This window comes from Oncorhynchus nerka, linkage group LG13 (assembly GCF_034236695.1).
Source record: "Oncorhynchus nerka isolate Pitt River linkage group LG13, Oner_Uvic_2.0, whole genome shotgun sequence".
In the NCBI taxonomy this organism is placed as follows: Eukaryota; Metazoa; Chordata; class Actinopteri; order Salmoniformes; family Salmonidae; genus Oncorhynchus; species Oncorhynchus nerka.
The window spans coordinates 79,531,053-79,550,361 of NC_088408.1; the positions used below are offsets into that span (position 1 = coordinate 79,531,053).

Sequence of the window (19,309 nt, forward strand, 5' to 3'; positions counted from 1 at the left end):
TGTGTCTTTTACTCTCTCTGTCTCTCTGTGTCTTTTTACTCTCTCTCTCTCTGTGTCTTTTACTCTCTCTGTCTCTCTGTGTCTTTTACTCTCTCTCTCTCTCTGTGTCTTTTACTCTCTCTCTCTCTGTGTCTTTTACTCTCTCTCTCTCTGTGTCTTTTACTCTCTCTCTGTCTTTTTTTCTCTCTCTCTCTCTGTGTCTTTTACTCTCTCTGTCTCTCTGTGTCTCTGTTTTTACTCTCTCTCTCTCTCTCTCTCTCTCTGTGTGTCTTTTACTCTCTCTGTCTCTCTCTGTGTTTTTTACTCTCTCTGTCTCTCTGTGTCTTTTACACTCTCTCTCTCTCTGTGTCTTTTACTCTCTCTGTCTCTCTGTGTCTTTTACTCTCTCTCTCGCTCTGTGTCTTTTACTCTCTCTCTCGCTCTGTGTCTTTTACTCTCTCTCTCGCTCTGTGTCTTTTACTCTCTCTCTGTCTTTTACTCTCTCTCTCTCTCTCTGTGTCTTTTACTCTCTCTGTCTCTCTGTGTCTTTTACACTCTCTCTCTCTCTCTCTCTCTCTCTGTGTCTTTTACGCTCTCTCTCTCTCTGTGTCTTTTACGCTCTCTCTCTCTCTGTGTCTTTTACTCTCTCTGTCTCTCTGTCTTTTACTCTCTCTCTCTCTCTCTCTGTGTCTTTTACGCTCTCTCTCTCTCTGTGTCTTTTACTCTCTCTGTCTCTCTGTGTCTTTTACTCTCTCTCTCTCTCTCTCTCTCTCTCTGTGTGTCTTTTACTCTCTCTGTCTCTCTGTGTCTTTTATCTCTCTCTCTGTCTCTCTGTGTCTTTTACACTCTCTCTCTCTCTGTGTCTTTTACTCTCTCTGTCTCTCTGTCTTTTACTCTCTCTCTCTCTCTCTCTCTGTGTCTTTTACTCTCTCTGTCTCTCTGTGTCTTTTACTCTCTCTCTCTCTCTCTCTCTCTCTGTGTCTTTTACTCTCTCTGTCTCTCTGTGTCTTTTACTCTCTCTGTCTCTCTGTGTCTTTTACACTCTCTCTCTCTCTGTGTCTTTTACTCTCTCTGTCTCTCTGTGTCTTTTACTCTCTCTCTCGCTCTGTGTCTTTTACTCTCTCTCTCGCTCTGTGTCTTTTACTCTCTCTCTCGCTCTGTGTCTTTTACTCTCTCTCTCGCTCTGTGTCTTTTACTCTCTCTCTGTCTTTTACTCTCTCTCTCTCTCTCTGTGTCTTTTACTCTCTCTGTCTCTCTGTCTCTTTTACTCTCTCTGTCTCTCTGTGTCTTTTACTCTCTCTCTCGCTCTGTCTTTCACTCTCTCTGTCTCTCTGTGTCTTTTACTCTCTTTCTCTCTCTCTCTCTCTCTCTGTCTTTTACTCTCTCTCTCTCTCTCTCTCTCTCTCTCTCTCTCTCTCTCTCTCTCTCTCTCTCTCTCTTTCTCTCTCTCTCCATTTATCCTTGCCTTTAGTTATTTTCAATTCAATACATCCTTGAGTCTATTACCTGACAGAGGCTCTGAGGAATACTGTGTACCTTTGCTTCTGTATTTGATATGACTACATTTTGTTGTTGCTGCTTCTTGTGATGTTTTCATATCTCTGTAAAGATAATTAAAAGCCTTTCCTTGAGGGGACAATAATTCACTGGGTTGTATCTGTAAATGACCTGCCCAAGAACATCTGTCCACTGAAAGGTGTTCTTTCTCTCTTCTGTTCCTCACACTGCGCTGTGTTTGAAAACAGAGGAGGCCACATTTGTTCCGGTCCACTTTCGAAAGACCTGTTCAACTGTGTGTAATTGAGTGTTTGAAGTAGGTAGTGTGGTTTTAGGTTCTTTAAGTGACAGTAATTGCAATGTGGATATCTAGCACTTATTTGAAAGATGTGCTCCTTCTTTGACAACGGGATTTTTTCCTCTTTCATCTTTGCCTGTAATTACTGGCATCACGTGTATTCTCTCTAATTGAATATAATGTAACACATATACAAAATCAACTTATTTGATCACTGACAATACTGTGCCGAGAGCAAATCAAATCAAGCTTTATTTCTACAGCACATTTCAGACATGGAATGCAACGCAATGTGCTTCACAGGAAAAACTCTGGAATATTTACTACATAACAAACATAAGAGGTAAAAAGAATTACAAAAAAAAACTGAACAACTAAAAACCACCCTAAGGAAATGATTCATACTATATAGGACTGTACTGGTAGGAGGTTTTCCTTTATACACAAGAGCTAACTGTACCTCCTCCATATGCGGAGAGACTAGAGGAACACTGGGAGTGCACACTTTCTATGGAAGTATAAGCAAAGAGACATATTTGGGTTGGTACAGTGAGGGGAAAAAGTATTTGATCCCCTGCTGATTTTGTACGTTTGCCCACTGACAAAGATCAGTCTATAATTTTAATGGTGGGTTTATTTGAACAGTGAGAGACAGAATAACAACAGATAAACGCATGTCAAAAATGTTATAAATTGATTTGCATTTTAATGAGGGAAATAAGTATTTGACCCCTTCTCAATCAGAAATATTTCTGGCTCCCAGGTGTCTTTTATACAGGTAATGAGCTGAGATTAGGAGCACCCTCTTAAAAGGAGTGCTCCTAATCTCAGCTTGTTACCTGTATAAAAGACACCTGTCCACAGAAGTAATCAATCAGATTCCAAACTCTCCACCATGGCCAAGACCAAAGAGCTTTCCAAGGATGTCAGGGACAAGATTGTAGACCTACACAAGGCTGGAATGGGCTACAAGACCATCGCCAATCAGCTTGGTGAGAAGGTGACAACAGTTGGTGTGATTATTCGCAAATGGAAGAAACACAAAAGAACTGTCAATCTCCCTCGGCCTGGGGCTCCATGCAAGATCTCACCTCGCCGAGTTGCAATGATCATGAGAACGGTGAGGAATCAGCCCAGAACTACACAGGAGGATCTTGTCAATGATCTCAAGGTAGCTGGGACCATAGTCACCAAGAAAACAATTGGTAACACACTACGCCTTGAAGGACTGAAATCCTGCAGCGCCCACAAGATCCCCCTGCTCAAGAAAGCACATATACATGCCCGTCTAAAGTTCGCCAATGAACATCTGAATGATTCAGAGGACAACTGGGTGAAAGTGTTTTGGTCAGATGAGACCAAAATTGAGCTCTTTGGCATCAACTCAACTTGCCGTGTTTGGAGGAGGAGGAATGCTGCCTATGACCCCAAGAACGCCATCCCCACAGTCAAACATGGAGTTAAAAACATTATGCTTTGGGGGTGTTTTTCTGCTAAGGGGACCACATCAAAGGGTCGAACGACGGGGCCATGTACCATCAAATCTTGGGTGAGAACCTCCTTCCCTCAGCCAGGGCATTGAAAATGGCTCATGGATGGGTATTCCAGTATGACAATGACCCAAAACACACGGCCAAGGCAACAAAGGAGTGGCTCAAGAAGAAGCACATTAAGGTCCTGGAGTGGCCTAGCCAGTCTCCAGACCTTAATCCCATAGAAAATCTGTGGAGGGAGCTGAAGGTTCGAGTTGCCAAACGTCAGCCTCGAAACCTTAATGACTTGGAGAAGATCTGCAAAGAGGAGTGGGACAAAATCCCTCCTGAGATGTGTGCAAACCTGGTGGCCAACTACAAGAAACGTCTGACCTCTGTGATTGCCAACAATGGTTTTGCCACCAAGTACTAAGTCATGTTTTGCAGAGGGGTCAAATACTTATTTCCCTCATTAAAATGCAAATCAATTTATAACATTTTTAACATGCGTTTTTTTGCATTTTCTTGTTGTTATTCTGTCTCTCACTGTTCAAATAAACCTACCATTAAAATTATAGACGGATCATTTTTTTGTCAGTGGGCAAACGTACAAAATCAACAGGGGATCAAATACTTTTTTCCCTCACTGTAAGTCTAAATGTCCATGTGTGACTGCCTGGTTCTGAGTTTCCACACAGAGAAGAGCTTCAAAGAAAAAGGTAGAAGAAAATTGGTGGTAAACAAGGGCTTGTTCTCTTCTTCATTTTTGAAACTAATCAGCAATGGTTCTCCACGCTCCTCTCTAAGCCTTGCTTATCCTACAGTGGATTAACATTCACTTTAATGTTCGATAGAGGACAGTGAGGATACTGAGGATGGGGTGGGTGACTGTGTGGTTTTGGTTCGATGAAAGAGTAAATCTTCAAAGATGAGCGAGATTACCTGTTCTTTTGTTACCTAGCTATTTAAAACAAGCTGGCAGGCTTGTGTTAGTACCGTCACACCTTTGATGCCTTTTAGAATATTAGGTATGTATTAGAAGTGACAATGTGTTCCTGGTAGCTGCTGCTGCTGCTTTATTGCCAGAGCCAATACCTATTCATGTCTAACGCTCTCCTAGCCCTCCTTCATTCTCACTCTGACAGAAAGTTGTGCAACGCAATACTAATAATGAAGCACTCTTCTCTCTCCATCTTCTTTTTCTCTTGAGATGTTTTCCCGTGGACGATGATAATTAAAGACTTAGATTTTCTTTCTTGAGTCTGAAATGAAAACATTACCGTCCATCCCTGTTATTTTGTCTTCTTATGCTTTCTCAGTTTTCCTTCAGACAAAATGTTGAAGAACTCAACACTCAAGTCATAATGTAAAATTGTCGTGTTTGGTATCAAACCACCATGCCATTAAAATGAGTAACGTTTTCTTCTTCATGTTTGGGAATAATTCCAGCAATGTTCTAGCCATTCAACGTACTAAAAGACTGTAGACTCCAAAGTGTTCCTGAAGCCTAAACTGAATTTCTGACATTTTGATTAATCACTACTAGACTGTCAGTCATTCCCACGTAAAGGCTTTGACATTTTGAACAGTCTGAAGAAATATCAGTAAGGTTGTGTCCCAAATGGCGCCCTATTCCCTGTATAGTGCCCTACTTTTACCAGAGCCCTATGGGCCCTGGTCAAAAGTAGTGCACTTCAAAGGGAAGAGGGTTCCATTTGGAATGTAGACTAAGGGCCTGGAAATCACTGCTTGTTTAAATCTGAGCGATGCCCCCTTAATGTCTCCAATTTGGCGTCTAATTGTTCAAATGTATTATCCATCAGAGAGCTCAGGTGGGCTGAGGGGCAGGCTGGCCCCCAACACACACACACACACACACACACACACACACACACACACACACACACACACACACACACACACACACACACACACACACACACACACACACACACACACACACACACACAAGGAATTATGCTGCAATTATGGGCACTAGAAGGGAAGAATTAGCAGTCAGAGCTAAAAGTGCATAGGTTAGACATTTCCCTAATCAGGTGAGTGTCTCTGGATGGATACCGGGCACTGATGGTCTCACTCAATTACCCTCGTCGCCCTCCCCCCATTACCCATACACCCCCCTACACCGATTCCCCTACACCCCCTTCCCACTCAGCCCATCCCATGTCTAGGTTTGGGGGTGCCTTTATAATGTAATATAAAGCCCGGCTCTCTCTTTGTTCCTGGTTGAGTGGGGCTTAATTAATTTGCACTGGAAACGTCTTAATGTAGCATTCAAAGCTCTTTTGGAGGAGGCTAATGAAGCAAACCAATACTAATCCAACCTTGGTTTATGACACTTCAGGAGGTTGGGCTGAGGCTCACAAATCAGTAGCAGGAATTAGCTTAACATGTTCGTCCTATACTCTTAAGGGGGTGTTAGGAAGGATGTGGGTGGCTATAGGTGCATTTCAATGCCCAACGCTGAACACTAAACAGTGAAGGGACTCATAATGATGTATGCTGAATTGACAAGAGCCCTTGTATTGCCATTGCCTTTACATTTTAGAGTTGTATAGGTCGTGATCAATAAAACGGCACAAGACAGTGCCGAGCATTGGATTTGGCTGCTTTGGGGCAGGAAGACCCAGCTCCGCCAAAACCATTGACAACTACATACTGTTTTCAAGGGATTGTTAAATACATTTTTATAACAATTTGGTTTTAATATCGTCACCTCTTGATGAGCGTAGTCAGAACTGCACATTTCAGATTATTCCACATTTAGCTCTATCATCAGCTATACAGCATGTAACTGCACACTTTTCATGATCAGTTAACATCAATTGATCTTGTATTTTCAGATACGTGAGGGTATCCTGTCCATTTGGCATGTAGCTAGCTAAGCATGTGTCATTTAGCTTGCTTCATCAGAGATTTGGCTTTTGGAAAGAGCTTGACATCGGCATGTCCTTGTCCAGGTAAAGTTGTCAGTTGGTAAAGCTGTTCACTCATGAAATCACGGCCAGGCACGACAGCAATGGTAGGCCTGATCACCGACAACGATGAGACAGCCTATAGGGAGGAGGTCAGAGACCTGACTGTGTGGTACAAGGATAACAACCTCTCCCTCAACGTGATCAAGACAAAGGAGATAAAAGTGGACTACAGGAAAAGGAGGACTGAGCACGCCCCCATTTCTAATCGACGGGGCTGTAAGGGTTGAGAGCTTCAAGTTCATTGGTGTCCACATCACCATCAAACTATCATGGTCCAAATACACCAAGACAGTTGTGAAGAGGGCACGACAAAGCCTATTCCCCCTCAGGAGACTGAAAAGATTTGGCATGGGTCCTCAGATCCTCAAAAAGTTCTACAGCTGCATCATCGAGAGCATCATGGTTGCATCATGACCTGGTACCAGAGTGCCAAGTCGGTACCAGAGTGCCAAGTCTAGGTACCAGAGTGCCAAGTCTAGGTACCAGAGTGCCAAGTCTAGGTACCAGAGTGCCAAGTCTAGGTACCAGAGTGCCAAGTCTAGGTACCAGAGTGCCAAGTCTAGGTACCAGAGTGCCAAGTCTAGGTACCAGAGTGCCAGGTCTAGGTACCAGAGTGCCAGGTCTAGGTACCAGAGTGCCAGGTCTAGGTACCAGAGTGCCAGGTCTAGGTACCAGAGTGCCAGGTCTAGGTACCAGAGTGCCAAGTCTAGGTACCAGAGTGCCAAGTCTAGGTCCAAAAGTCTTCTTAACAGCTTCTAATGGCTACCCAGAAAATTTGCATTTTAATTTTACGCTGTTGCTACTCTCTGTTTATTATGTATTCATAGTCACTTTAACTCTACCTACATGTACATATTACCTCAATTACCGGTGACCCCGCACATTGACTCTGTTGTACCGGTACTCTATGTATATAGCCTCGCTACTGTTATTTTACTGCTGCTCTCTAATTATTATCAATTTTTTACTTAACACTGTCACACCCTGATCTGTTTCACCTGTCTTTGTGATTGTCTTCACCCCCCTCCAGATGTCGCCCATCTTCCCCATTATCCCCTGTGTACTGGTACCTGTGCTCTCTGTTTTGTCTGTTGCCAGTTCGTCTTGTTTGTCCGAGTCAACCAGCGGTTTGTGTCTCAGCTCCTGCTTTTTCCAGGCAAATCAAATGCTCTGCACCTTATTGTGATGTTCTATTGATAATGACCTACACCTATTCCAAAAGTAAAATGAGGAGATGTCTTATATTGTGTGGTCACAGTCATAATGGTTCCAAAAGACCTGACCAATGTGGTGGTAAGGATTTATAGCTGAGTTTTCCTGTGGAGGGGCAGGGGGGTCTTTGAAGTGAGGCAGCAACTGACTAGCTGCTGCCTCTCATGTTCCCTCAGAACTACCACCATGCTGGAATTGTGGCCATGTGGCGTGAGAATACATTTATTACCCAGCTATTTTTAGCACCGTGCAGGCCCAAGGGTTTGTGCTGAAACACATTTATACTTGAGTAAAAGCCACACACCAGAATAACTGGGACTCAGGAGTCAGCCTCAGAGCAAGGTGCTCCATTCTGTATTCGCTCTGTGGTAGAATAAAATATACACTGAATTTAATATTTGTTTTTACACCTCTAGAGCAGTCAAATTTACCACATCTTTTTGTGGAATTAGGTTAATGACATTTAAATGTTTAATTTAGCTTTTAATATTATGAAAATGATTTAACCCGTCTCTCCAATAATATCGTTACCACAAAACGCTTGGCCTACCAGTGTGTTTTGAGGGCTGTTCTGCCATGTACTTTAGTGTAGTAAACAGGGGTGGTGGTTATTGGTGGATTGGGTTGAACATGGGTAGACCTTTGTGTGCTCTCCTCACCCGCTTCCCTCAGCCCCAGACCATTAGCAAACATCTGCTGTGGAAACTCTTAGAGGGTCTTCACACTTACTAGACTTTTTGCAAAATACCCTCGGCTACACATGTATTGCAATGTAAACTTGTCACGTCTCAACCGACAGCGCACGACACGCAGTGTAAACACAAATGTCTTGTTGACTCACGGTACAAATTGTTCTTTTTTCTTCTTCTGTTTTTTCCTTTTTACCTGAAATTGTAGTAACAGCCTGTTATATTCGGAAATTGTAGTAACAGCCTGTTATATTCGGAAATTGTAGTAACAGCCTGTTATATTCGGAAATTGTAGTAACAGCCTGTTATATTCGGAAATTGTAGTAACAGCCTGTTATATTCGGAAATTGTAGTAACAGCCTGTTATATTCGGAAATTGTAGTAACAGCCGGTTATATTCGGAAATTGTAGTAACAGCCTGTTATATTCGGAAATTGTAGTAACAGCCGGTTATATTCGGAAATTGTAGTAACAGCCGGTTATATTCGGAAATTGTAGTAACAGCCGGTTATATTCTGAAATTGTAGTAACAGCCGGTTATATTCGGAAATTGTAGTAACAGCCGGTTATATTCGGAAATTGTAGTAACAGCCGGTTATATTCGGAAATTGTAGTAACAGCCTGTTATATTCGGAAATTGTAGTAACAGCCGGTTATATTCGGAAATTGTAGTAGCAGCCGGTTATATTCGGAAATTGTAGTAACAGCCGGTTATATTCAGAAATTGTAGTAACAGCCTGTTATATTCGGAAATTGTCGCCCTTTGCAAGTGCTGCGGCTACTGTCTCTGTTTGCTTGGAACTTAATCCACGGAGACTCTATGCCACAAAATTTGTGATAAATTTACAAAACCAAGTCTCAATTCATGAAATTTGTGACTTGAATCCACACCTCTGACAAATTGTAAATATTACCAACAGAGTGAATGTGAAAATGGTAGGAACAGTGAGTTAACTGCCTTGTTCAGAGGCAGAACGACAGATTTTTACCTCGTCAGCTCGGCATTTGATCTTGCAACTTTTGGGTTACTAGTCCAACGCTCTAACCACTAGGCTACCTGTATTTCATGTATATGTTTTTTATATATTGATAAATGAAAGATGTGTTATTGAACTCAAAATACAACTCATATATCAGAGAAAACGGTAAAGACTCATACGACACCAGCTCTTGTTTTGTACCACCTACAATTAAAACATTCCTGTTATAAAGGCGGCCTGGAATGGTCAAAATGGCACAAATATTTCAAAAAACTTCAATTAATGACTTCTCATTTATGCTTTAAGATACAAATGTCAAATATTTGTCAATAATCCTTCCTCCAAAAGACACTTATATATGGATAAAATCTTGTGAAAATCCTAAATCATGGGCTTGTTTTAATAGTTTCGTGAAGAATCACCCTATTATAGTATTATCATAGACCACGACCAAATCAAAATCAAATCAAATGTATTTATATAGCCCTTCGTACATCAGCTGATATCTCAAGTGCTGTACAGAAACCCAGCCTAAAACCCCAAACAGCAAGCAATGCAGGTGTAGAAGCACGGTGGCTAGGAAACACTCCCTAGAAAGGCCAAAACCTAGGAAGAAACCTAGAGAGGAACCAGGCTATGTGGGGTGGCCAGTCCTCTTCTGGCTGTGCCGGGTGGAGATTATAACAGAACATGGCCAAGATGTTCAAATGTTCATAAATGACCAGCATGGTCGAATAATAATAAGGCAGAACAGTTGAAACTGGAGCAGCAGCACGGCCAGGTGGACTGCGGACAGCAAGGAGTCATCATGTCAGGTAGTCCTGAGGCATGGTCCTAGGGCTCAGGTCCTCCGAAAGAGAGAATTAGAGAGGGCATACTTAAATTCACACAGGACACCGGATAGGACAGGAGAAGTACTCCAGATATAACAGACTGACCCTAGCCCTCAGACACATAAATTACTGCAAAATAAATACTGGAGGCTGAGACAGGAGGGGTCAGGAGACACTGTGGCCCCATCCGAGGACACTCCCGGACAGGGCCAAACAGAAAGATATAACCCCACCCACTTTGCCAAAGCACAGCCCCACACCACTAGAGGGATATCTTCAACCACCAACTTACCATCCTGAGACAAGGCCGACTATAGCCCACAAAGATTTCTGCCACGGCACACCCCAAGGGGGGGCACCAACCCACTGTTTTGATGTTGAAAGCTGTGGAAAAAATATCCAGTAACCCCCCCCCCTTTGAATAGGAATACAGCTTAATACAGCTAGGCTGTGTGTTTGTAGCCATAGCCTCTTATGGCTGTCTGTGTGGAGAGGGAAAACAAACATGAGAAAGGCCTCTCAACCACCAGTACTACCACACCCCTCATCCCAACTCACCACTTCCTGACCCGTCACCAGCATGGAGCTCAACCTCAAATGACGTGGGCTCCTCCACACTGCTTTGCTATGACAGTGTTGTCAGACCAATCTCCATTTTGGATAAATAAATGATGAGCCAGAAACAAACATCAAAGGGGGATTGTGTTCTTCAAAGGGAATGTGGGTCTCTATCTACCTCTCTCTCTCTCTGTCTCTCTCACTCTCGCTCTCTGTCTCGGGCTCTCTCTCTCTGTCTCGCTCTCTCTCTCTGTCTCGCTCTCTGTCTCACTCTCTCTCTCTGTCTCGCTCTCTCTCTCTGTCTCGCTCTCTCTCTCTGTCTCACTCTCTCTCTGTCTCACTCTCTCTCTCTGTCTCACTCTCTCTCTCTGTCTCTCTCCCTCTCTCTCTCCCTCTGTCTCTCCGTCTCCGTATCTCTCCCTCTCTCCCTCTGTCTCTCCGTCTCCGTATCTCTCCCTCTCTCCCTCTGTCTCTCTCCCTCTGTCTCTCCGTCTCCGTATCTCTCCCTCTCCCTCTCTCCCTCAGTCTCTCTCCTACAGTCTCTCTCCCTCTGTCTCTCTCCCTCTGTCTCTCTCTCTCTGTGTCTCTCTCTCTGTGTCTCGCTCTCTCTCTCTCTGTCTCTCTCCCTCTCTCTCTCCCTCTGTCTCTCCGTCTCCGTATCTCTCCCTCTCTCCCTCTGTCTCTCTGTCTCCGTATCTCTCCCTCTCCCTCTCTCCCTCAGTCTCTCTCCCTCAGTCTCTCTCCCTCTGTCTCTCTCTCTGTGTCTCTCTCTCTGTGGCTCTCTCTCTGTGTCTCTCTCTTTGTGTCTCTCTCTTTGTGTCTCTCTCTGTCTCGCTCTCTCTGTCTGTCTGTTTCTCTGTCTCTCTCCCTCTGTCTCTCCGTCTCCGTATCTCTCCCTCTTTCCCTCTCTCTCTCTCCCTCTGTCTCTTCGTCTCCGTATCTCTCCCTCTGTCTCTCTCCCATATGTCTCTCTCTGTGTCTCTCTCTCTTTCTCTCTCTGTCTGTCTTTCTCTGTTTCTCTACCTCTCGTTCTGGTTATAGACATACATACTCACACACTGCAGTCCAACCTGCTCAGGATTCTAATCAACACATCTGCATCTCTTGCCAGGCTAGCTCTCTCTTTATCTCTTTGTGTGGTTTCAGATGTAACAGTGTCTGTGTTGTTGACTGTGTGGTATGTTTTTGTTGTCCCTCAGTGATCGCTCTTTTTCCCCACTTGATTTTCTGGGCCTTGAAATCAATGCTGTCATTTCTGGTTTAACCCCTGTCTGATCTCATCTTGTATTACCTTCCCTCCTTTTCGAGCTTTTTGTCCTTCCAGCCATCAGGCTCTTCCACTCATTTTACTATTGGTAGAGAGTGGGACGCCTGTTATCTAACTCCTCTGTCTACTAATCTACTAGGTGTGTATTCATAACACCCTGTGTGTATGACTGTAGTTACTTACAATTGTTATTGTGTGATCAATCCCCTTGATGTCATTCCACCATCCGTTATGGATACAAGTGTTTGATAGTGACGTAGGCTACACACCATTTTGCATCTGCTTCCTGAAGCTCATGATGGGACATCTTGGTTATGTATGCCTGTGGTAATGTACTGTGGATCTCGGTGTGTATGTGCATGTACTGCAAATCAGCATTTGCATTGATAGCAACAGGTGACATGGCGTTTTTGGAGGAAACTCACCTCATCCTGAACCACCACCAAATGTCTATGTAAAAGAGTGTGAGAGACTATTGTTGGGGTGTAATTGTGTGCAAGGCTCATCCATGTGGAACCTTGTACGTGGAACATATCCTGCTCATATTTCCTGTAGCTGAGGTCTCACATTGTTTTCAGTGTTTTTTCCTTCTTCCAATGGGTATCTTCATGTTTAGTAGAATACAGTTATCAAGCCAACCATGTCAGACTGACTGGTTGAGTGTCTGTAATGACCTGGTGTCCCTTCCCTCTCTCCAACCCCCCTGTTCTCTGACCACTGCCCGAAGCTCAGCTCAGTCCAACCCAACCCCTTTGACTCATACCATTGGGCCATGGAGGATTATGACGTGCGCTCGGCCGCCAGTATCCTGGCCTCGGTGAAAGAGCAGGAGGCACGCTTCGAGCGTCTGACCCGGGCCCTGGAGGAGGAGCGACGCAACGTCTCCCTGCAGCTGGAGCGTTCCAATGTACCCCCCGACAGGTTGGGAGGGACTGGGCCTAGCGCTAACCTGCCACCCAACAGCCAACCCCTGGCCTGGCAGCAGGTGGTGATGCAGGTAAATCAAGCCAGCACGCCCCAATTTCCCACCTGCCTGTCCACCTACCTGCCTGCTTGATCTGACTATCCCGTCCCCCTCCATTTGTGTATTTGACTCATTGCATCATCTCTTTGTCATCATCTCTCATTCTCCTGGGCATCTAGTGGCTGATCCAACCCCTGTATTATTTCTGATTTGTTGTGCTGCTTGGATGGGGATGTAAACATTACAATGTGGTGGGGTGTGGTGACGCATCCTCTTTAAAGGGGGAGGGTGATATTCCACTCTTTTTATCTCCTCTCACCTACAAACCACCCAATTCAACCCTGTTTCCTTCCACCCAGTGTTTTTTGATAACGTTAAGTTAGTTTACCATGGCCCGGTGCCCTGGGTGAGCAGAGTTTGCGCATTTTAAAACATTCCATTGGACCTTAAGTGAAATCTCCACCCACTTGGGGCACCAGGCCTTGCAGAACTTTACCATTGTCTTATGGTCTTACTGCTAATTGGATTGTGTCTGTTCAGCCAGCTCTGCCCGTGACTAAAAGGACATTTGGGTCCTGGTTGGTGGCTGGGAGTGGAGCTGTAGTGACTTCTCTGGCTGAGGTTGAAGGACATTTGTGTCTTGATTGGGCCTGGTCTTGTAGTGCTGGTGACTATCCTTGGTTGAAGGACATTTGGGTCGTGGTTGGGGCCTTGGAGTGGAGCTGTAGTGACTTCCCTGGCTGAGGTTGAAGGACATTTGGGTCCTGGTTGGGGCCTTGGAGTGGAGCTGTAGTGACTTCCCTGGCTGGGGTACAATAACCTATTGGCTCTTGTTTGGGCATTGCCTGGGAGTGCTTAGAGCTGTTGACTTCTCTGGCTGGGGATGTGTTGAAGGAGATGTGAAGTGAGGCAGACATGATCCGCTGAAATGGCAGTGGTCACCGTCCATTGATTTACAGTACAGAGCAAACTCCTGACTCTTGCGGGTGGGCATTTCCCTGCATGCACTGCTTTTATAATGTTTAACCCAAAATGCTTTTCTTGTTCACAGATTGTGCCAACGTTCATTTCTGTGGCTCGTTGGCTGTTTAGCCACAATTTAGTGGCAGTATGTGGCTTCCCAGCTGAGTAAGCCGGCCTTTTCTCCCCCTTGCCTCAGGCTTTGATGAACCAAGTCCCTGACTTGTTGATGCCCTCTCATACTCGTAAATTGTGAATGATTTACAGAGAGCTGCTTAACACGACAGCCAGTGAATTAGCCTGCTCTTTTACAGGAGGATCACTGCGTGGTTATCACTCACAGCTGGCTCACTGTTGTGGCTCCAAGGTGAACGGCAGTGGCCCGTCACCCGTCTCCCTGCATCGGGGGTCAATTGGGCGGAACGGCCCGAAATACACAGGCCACACGCAACGTGGCTGGCTGCACCGTGGAAGGAGCCTACTATTACATCATGAGATTGTTTATTATACAGTACCAGTCAAAAGTTTGGAGACACCTACTCATTCAAGGGTTTTTCTTTATTTTTACTCAGTGCCTCCAGAAAGTATTCATACCCCTTGACTTATTCTACATTTTGTTGTGTTACAGCCTGAATTCAAAATGGATTAAATCGCTTTTTTTCTCTCACCCATCTACAGACAATACCCCATAATGACAAAGTGAAAACATGTTTTTGCAAATTTATTGAAAATCAAATACAGCAATATCTCATTTACATAAGTATTCTCACCCCTGAGTTAATACATGTTTAGAATCACCTTTTGCAGTGATTACAGCTGTGAGTCTTTCTGGGTAAGTATCTAAGAGCTTTGCACATCTGGATTTTACAATATTTGCCCGTTATTCTTTTCATAATTCTTCAAACTGGGCAACCATTTTCACATCTTGCCATAGATTTTCAAGCAGATTTAAGTCAAAACTGTAATTCAGCCACTCAGGAACATTCACGGTCTTCTTGGTAAGCAACTCCAGTGTAGATTTGGTCTTGCGTTTTAGGTAATTGTCCTGCTGAATGGTGAATTCATCTCCCAGTGTCTGCAGGAAAGCAGAATGAACCCGTTTTTTTTCTAGGATTTTGCCTGTGCTTCGCTCCATTCCATTTGTTTTATCATGAAAAATTTCACAGTGCTTAACAATTACAAGCATACCCATAACATGATGCAGCCACCACTATGCTTTAATATATGGAGAGTGGTACTAAGTAATGTGTTGTATTGGATTTGCCCCAAACATAACACTTTGTATTCAGAACAAAAAGTGAATTGCAGTATTCCTTTAGTGCCTTACTGCAAACAGGATGCACGATTTTGAATATTTGTATGCTCTATAGGCTTCCTTCTTTTCACTCTGTCATTTAGGTTAGTATTGTGGAGTAACTAAACTGAGGATGGATCAACAACATTGTTCTCCTATCACAGCCATTAAACTCTAACTGTTTTAAAGTCACCATTGGCCTCATAGTGAAATCCCTGAGCTGCTTCCTTCCTGTCCGGCAACTGAGTTAGGAAGGACGCCTGTATCTTTGTAGTGACTGGGTGTATTGATACACCATCCAAAGTGTAATTAATAACTTCACCATGCCCAAAGGGATATTCAATGTCTGCTTTTAAATGTTTTACCCATCTACCAATAGGTGCCCTTCTTTGTGAGGCATTGGGAAACCTCCCTGGTCTTTGTGGTTGAATCTGTGTTTGAAATCTGTGTTTGAAATTCACTGCTTGACTGAGGAACCTTAGAGATAATTGTATGTGTGGGGTACAGATGAGGTAGTCATTAAACACTATTATTATCCATGCAACTTATTATGTGACAGTCTGTCACGTGTGCTCCCTCTCCGGCCTCTAGGTCACCAGGCTGCTCGTTAAGGCGCACACCTGTCACCATCGTTATGCGCATTAGCCCAATATGACACTCACCTGGACTCCATCACCTCCTTGATTACCTGTCCTATATATGTCACTCCGCTTGGTTCCTTCCCCAGGCGTCATTGTTTCTGTTTCAGTTTAATGTCTGTGCGTTGTTCATGTTTCTTGTTTTGTATTATGTTGTGTTTTTTCATTAAAACACTCACTCCCTGAACTTGCTTCCCGACTTTCAGCGCACAACGTTACACAGTTTCACTCCTGAACTTATTCAGGCTTGCCATAACAAAGGGGTTGAATACTTATTGACTCAAGACATTTCAGCTTTTGATTTTTTATTAATTTGTTAAAATTTCGAAAAACATAATTCAACTTTGACATTATGGGATATTGTGTGTTTGCCAGTGACAAAAAAATCAATTAAATCAATTTTGAATTCATGCTGTAACACAACAAAATGTGGAAGAAGTCCGGGTGTGTGAATACATTCTGAAGGCCCTGTATATGAGGGAGGAGGATGGAGGAACGCACCCAGATCTCTGTTGTATGAAGGATGAGGAAGGCATCCGACTCTCTGTTATGTGAAGGATGAGGAAGGCATCCGACTCTCTGTTATGTGAAGGATGAAGAAGGCATCTGACTCTCTGTTATGTGAAGGATGAGGAAGGCATCCGACTCTCTGTTGTATGAAGGATGAGGAAGGCATCCGACTCTCTGTTGTATGAAGGATGAGGAAGGCATCCGACTCTCTGTTATGTGAAGGATGAAGAAGGCATCTGACTCTCTGTTATGTGAAGGATGAGGAAGGCATCCGACTCTCTGTTATGTGAAGGATGAGGAAGGCATCCGACTCTCTGTTGTATGAAGGATGAGGAAGGCATCCGACTCTCTGTTGTATGAAGGATGAGGAAGGCATCCGACTCTCTGTTATGTGAAGGATGAAGAAGGCATCTGACTCTCTGTTATGTGAAGGATGAGGAAGGCATCCGACTCTCTGTTATGTGAAGGATGAGGAAGGCATCCGACTCTCTGTTGTGTGAAGGATGAGGAAGGCATCCGACTCTCTGTTGTATGAAGGATGAGGAAGGCATCCGACTCTCTGTTATGTGAAGGATGAAGAAGGCATCTGACTCTCTGTTATGTGAAGGATGAGGAAGGCATCCGACTCTCTGTCATGTGAAGGATGAGGAAGGCATCCGACTCTCTGTTGTATGAAGGATGAGGAAGGCATCCGACTCTCTGTTGTATGAAGGATGAGGAAGGCATCCGACTCTCTGTTATGTGAAGGATGAAGAAGGCATCCGACTCTCTGTTATGTGAAGGATGAGGAAGGCATCCGACTCTCTGTTGTGTGAAGGATGAGGAAGGCATCCGACTCTCTGTTGTATGAAGGATGAGGAAGTCATCCGACTCTCTGTTGTATGAAGGATGAAGAAGGCATCCGACTCTCTGTTGTATGAAGGATGAGGAAGGCATCCGACTCTCTGTTGTATGAAGGATGAGGAAGTCATCCGACTCTGTTTTATGAAGGATGAGGAAGGCATCCGACTCTCTGTTGTATGAAGGATGAGGAAGTCATCTGACTCTCTGTTGTATGAAGGATGAGGAAGGCATCCGACTCTCTGTTGTATGAAGGATGAGGAAGGCATCTGACTCTCTGTTGTATGAAGGATGAGGAAGGCATCCGACTCTCTGTTGTATTTTTTTTATTTTATTTTTTTATTTCACCTTTATTTAACCAGGTAGGCTAGTTGAGAACAAGTTCTCATTTGCAACTGCGACCTGGCCAAGATAAAGCATAGCAGTGTGAATAGACAACACAGAGTTACACATGGAGTAAACAATTAACAAGTCAATAACACAGTAGAAAAAAAGGGGAGTCTATATACAATGTGTGCAAAAGGCATGAGGAGGTAGGCGAATAATTACAATATTGCAGATTAACACTGGAGTGATAGATGATCAGATGATCATGTACAGGTAGAGATATTGGTGTGCAAAAGAGCAGAAAAGTAAATAAATAAAAACTGTGGGGATGAGGTAGGTGAAAATGGGTGGGCTGTTTACCAATAGATTATGTACAGCTGCAGCGATCGGTTAGCTGCTCAGATAGCAGATGTTTGAAGTTGGTGAGGGAGATAAAAGTCTCCAACTTCAGCGATTTTTGCAATTTGTTCCAGTCACAGGCAGCAGAGTACTGGAACGAAAGGCGGCCGAATGAGGTGTTGGCTTTAGGGATGATCAGTGAGATACACCTGCTGGAGCGCGTGCTACGGATGGGTGTTGCCATCGTGACCAGTGAACTGAGATAAGGCGGAGCTTTACCTAGCATGGCCTTGTAGATGACCTGGAGCCAGTGGGTCTGGCGACGAATATGTAGCGAGGGCCAGCCGACTAGAGCATACAAGTCGCAGTGGTGGGTAGTATAAGGTGCTTTAGTGACAAAACGGATGGCACTGAGATAAACTGCATCCAGTTTGCTGAGTAGAGTGTTGGAAGCAATTTTGTAGATGTCATCGCCGAAGTCGAGGATCGGTAGGATAGTCAGTTTTACTAGGGTAAGCTTGGCAGCGTGAGTGAAGGAGGCTTTGTTGCGGAATAGAAAGCCGACTCTTGATTTGATTTTCGATTGGAGATGTTTGATATGGGTCTGAATGGAGAGTTTGCAGTCTAGCCAGACACCTAGGTACTTCTAGGTGTCCACATATTCAAGGTCGGAACCATCCAGTGTGGTGATGCTAGTCGGGCATGCGGGTGCAGGCAGCGATCGGTTGAAAAGCATGCATTTGGTTTTACTAGCGTTTAAGAGCAGTTGGAGGCCACGGAAGGAGTGTTGTATGGCATTGAAGCTCGTTTGGAGGTTAGATAGCACAGTGTCCAATGACGGGCCGAAAGTATATAGAATGGTGTCGTCTGCGTAGAGGTGGATCAGGGAATCGCCCGCAGCAAGAGCAACATCATTGATATATACAGAGAAAAGAGTCGGCCCGAGAATTGAACCCTGTGGCACCCCCATAGAGACTGCCAGAGGACCGGACAGCATGCCCTCCGATTTGACACACTGAACTCTGTCTGCAAAGTAATTGGTGAACCAGGCAAGGCAGTCATCCGAAAAACCGAGGTTACTGAGTCTGCCGATAAGAATATGGTGATTGACAGAGTCGAAAGCCTTGGCAAGGTCGATGAAGACGGCTGCACAGTACTGTCTTTTATCGATGGCGGTTATGATGTCGTTTAGTACCTTGAGTGTGGCTGAGGTGCACCCGTGACCGGCTCGGAAACCAGATTGCACAGCGGAGAAGGTACGGTGGGATTCGAGATGGTCAGTGACCTGTTTGTTGACTTGGCTTTCAAGACCTTAGATAGGCAGGGCAGAATGGATATAGGTCTGTAACAGTTTGGGTCCAGTGTGTCTCCCCTTTGAAGAGGGGGATGACTGCGGCAGCTTTCAATCCTTGGGGATCTCAGACGATATGAAAGAGAGGTTGAACAGGCTGGTAATAGGGGTTGCGACAATGGCGGCGGATAGTTTCAGAAATAGAGGGTCCAGATTGTCAAGCCCAGCTGATTTATACGGGTCCAGGTTTTGCAGCTCTTTCAGAACATCTGCTATCTGGATTTGGGTAAAGGAGAACCTGGAGAGGCTTGGGCGAGGAGCTGCGGGGGGCCGGAGCTGTTGGCCGAGGTAGGAGTAGCCAG

General features: G+C 44.5%; 1 protein-coding gene across 17 annotated transcripts in view; it reads left to right on the forward strand.

Moving 5' to 3' along the window:
• Window positions 1-19,309, forward strand: part of LOC115140228 (splicing regulator ARVCF-like) — a 367,731-nt gene that overhangs the window by 164,465 nt on the left and 183,957 nt on the right. For 15 of the 17 annotated variants that reach the window (XM_065026736.1, XM_065026742.1, XM_065026739.1 and 12 more), the window contains exon 4: window positions 12,512-12,781. The exons of 1 other annotated variant lie outside the window; for it this stretch is intronic. In XM_065026736.1, the coding sequence (XP_064882808.1) occupies window positions 12,557-12,781 (225 nt within the window). In that variant the 5' untranslated portion in view covers window positions 12,512-12,556. The remainder of the gene's footprint in view (window positions 1-12,511; window positions 12,782-19,309) is intronic. One more of the 17 variants, XM_065026737.1, reaches the window with a different exon arrangement.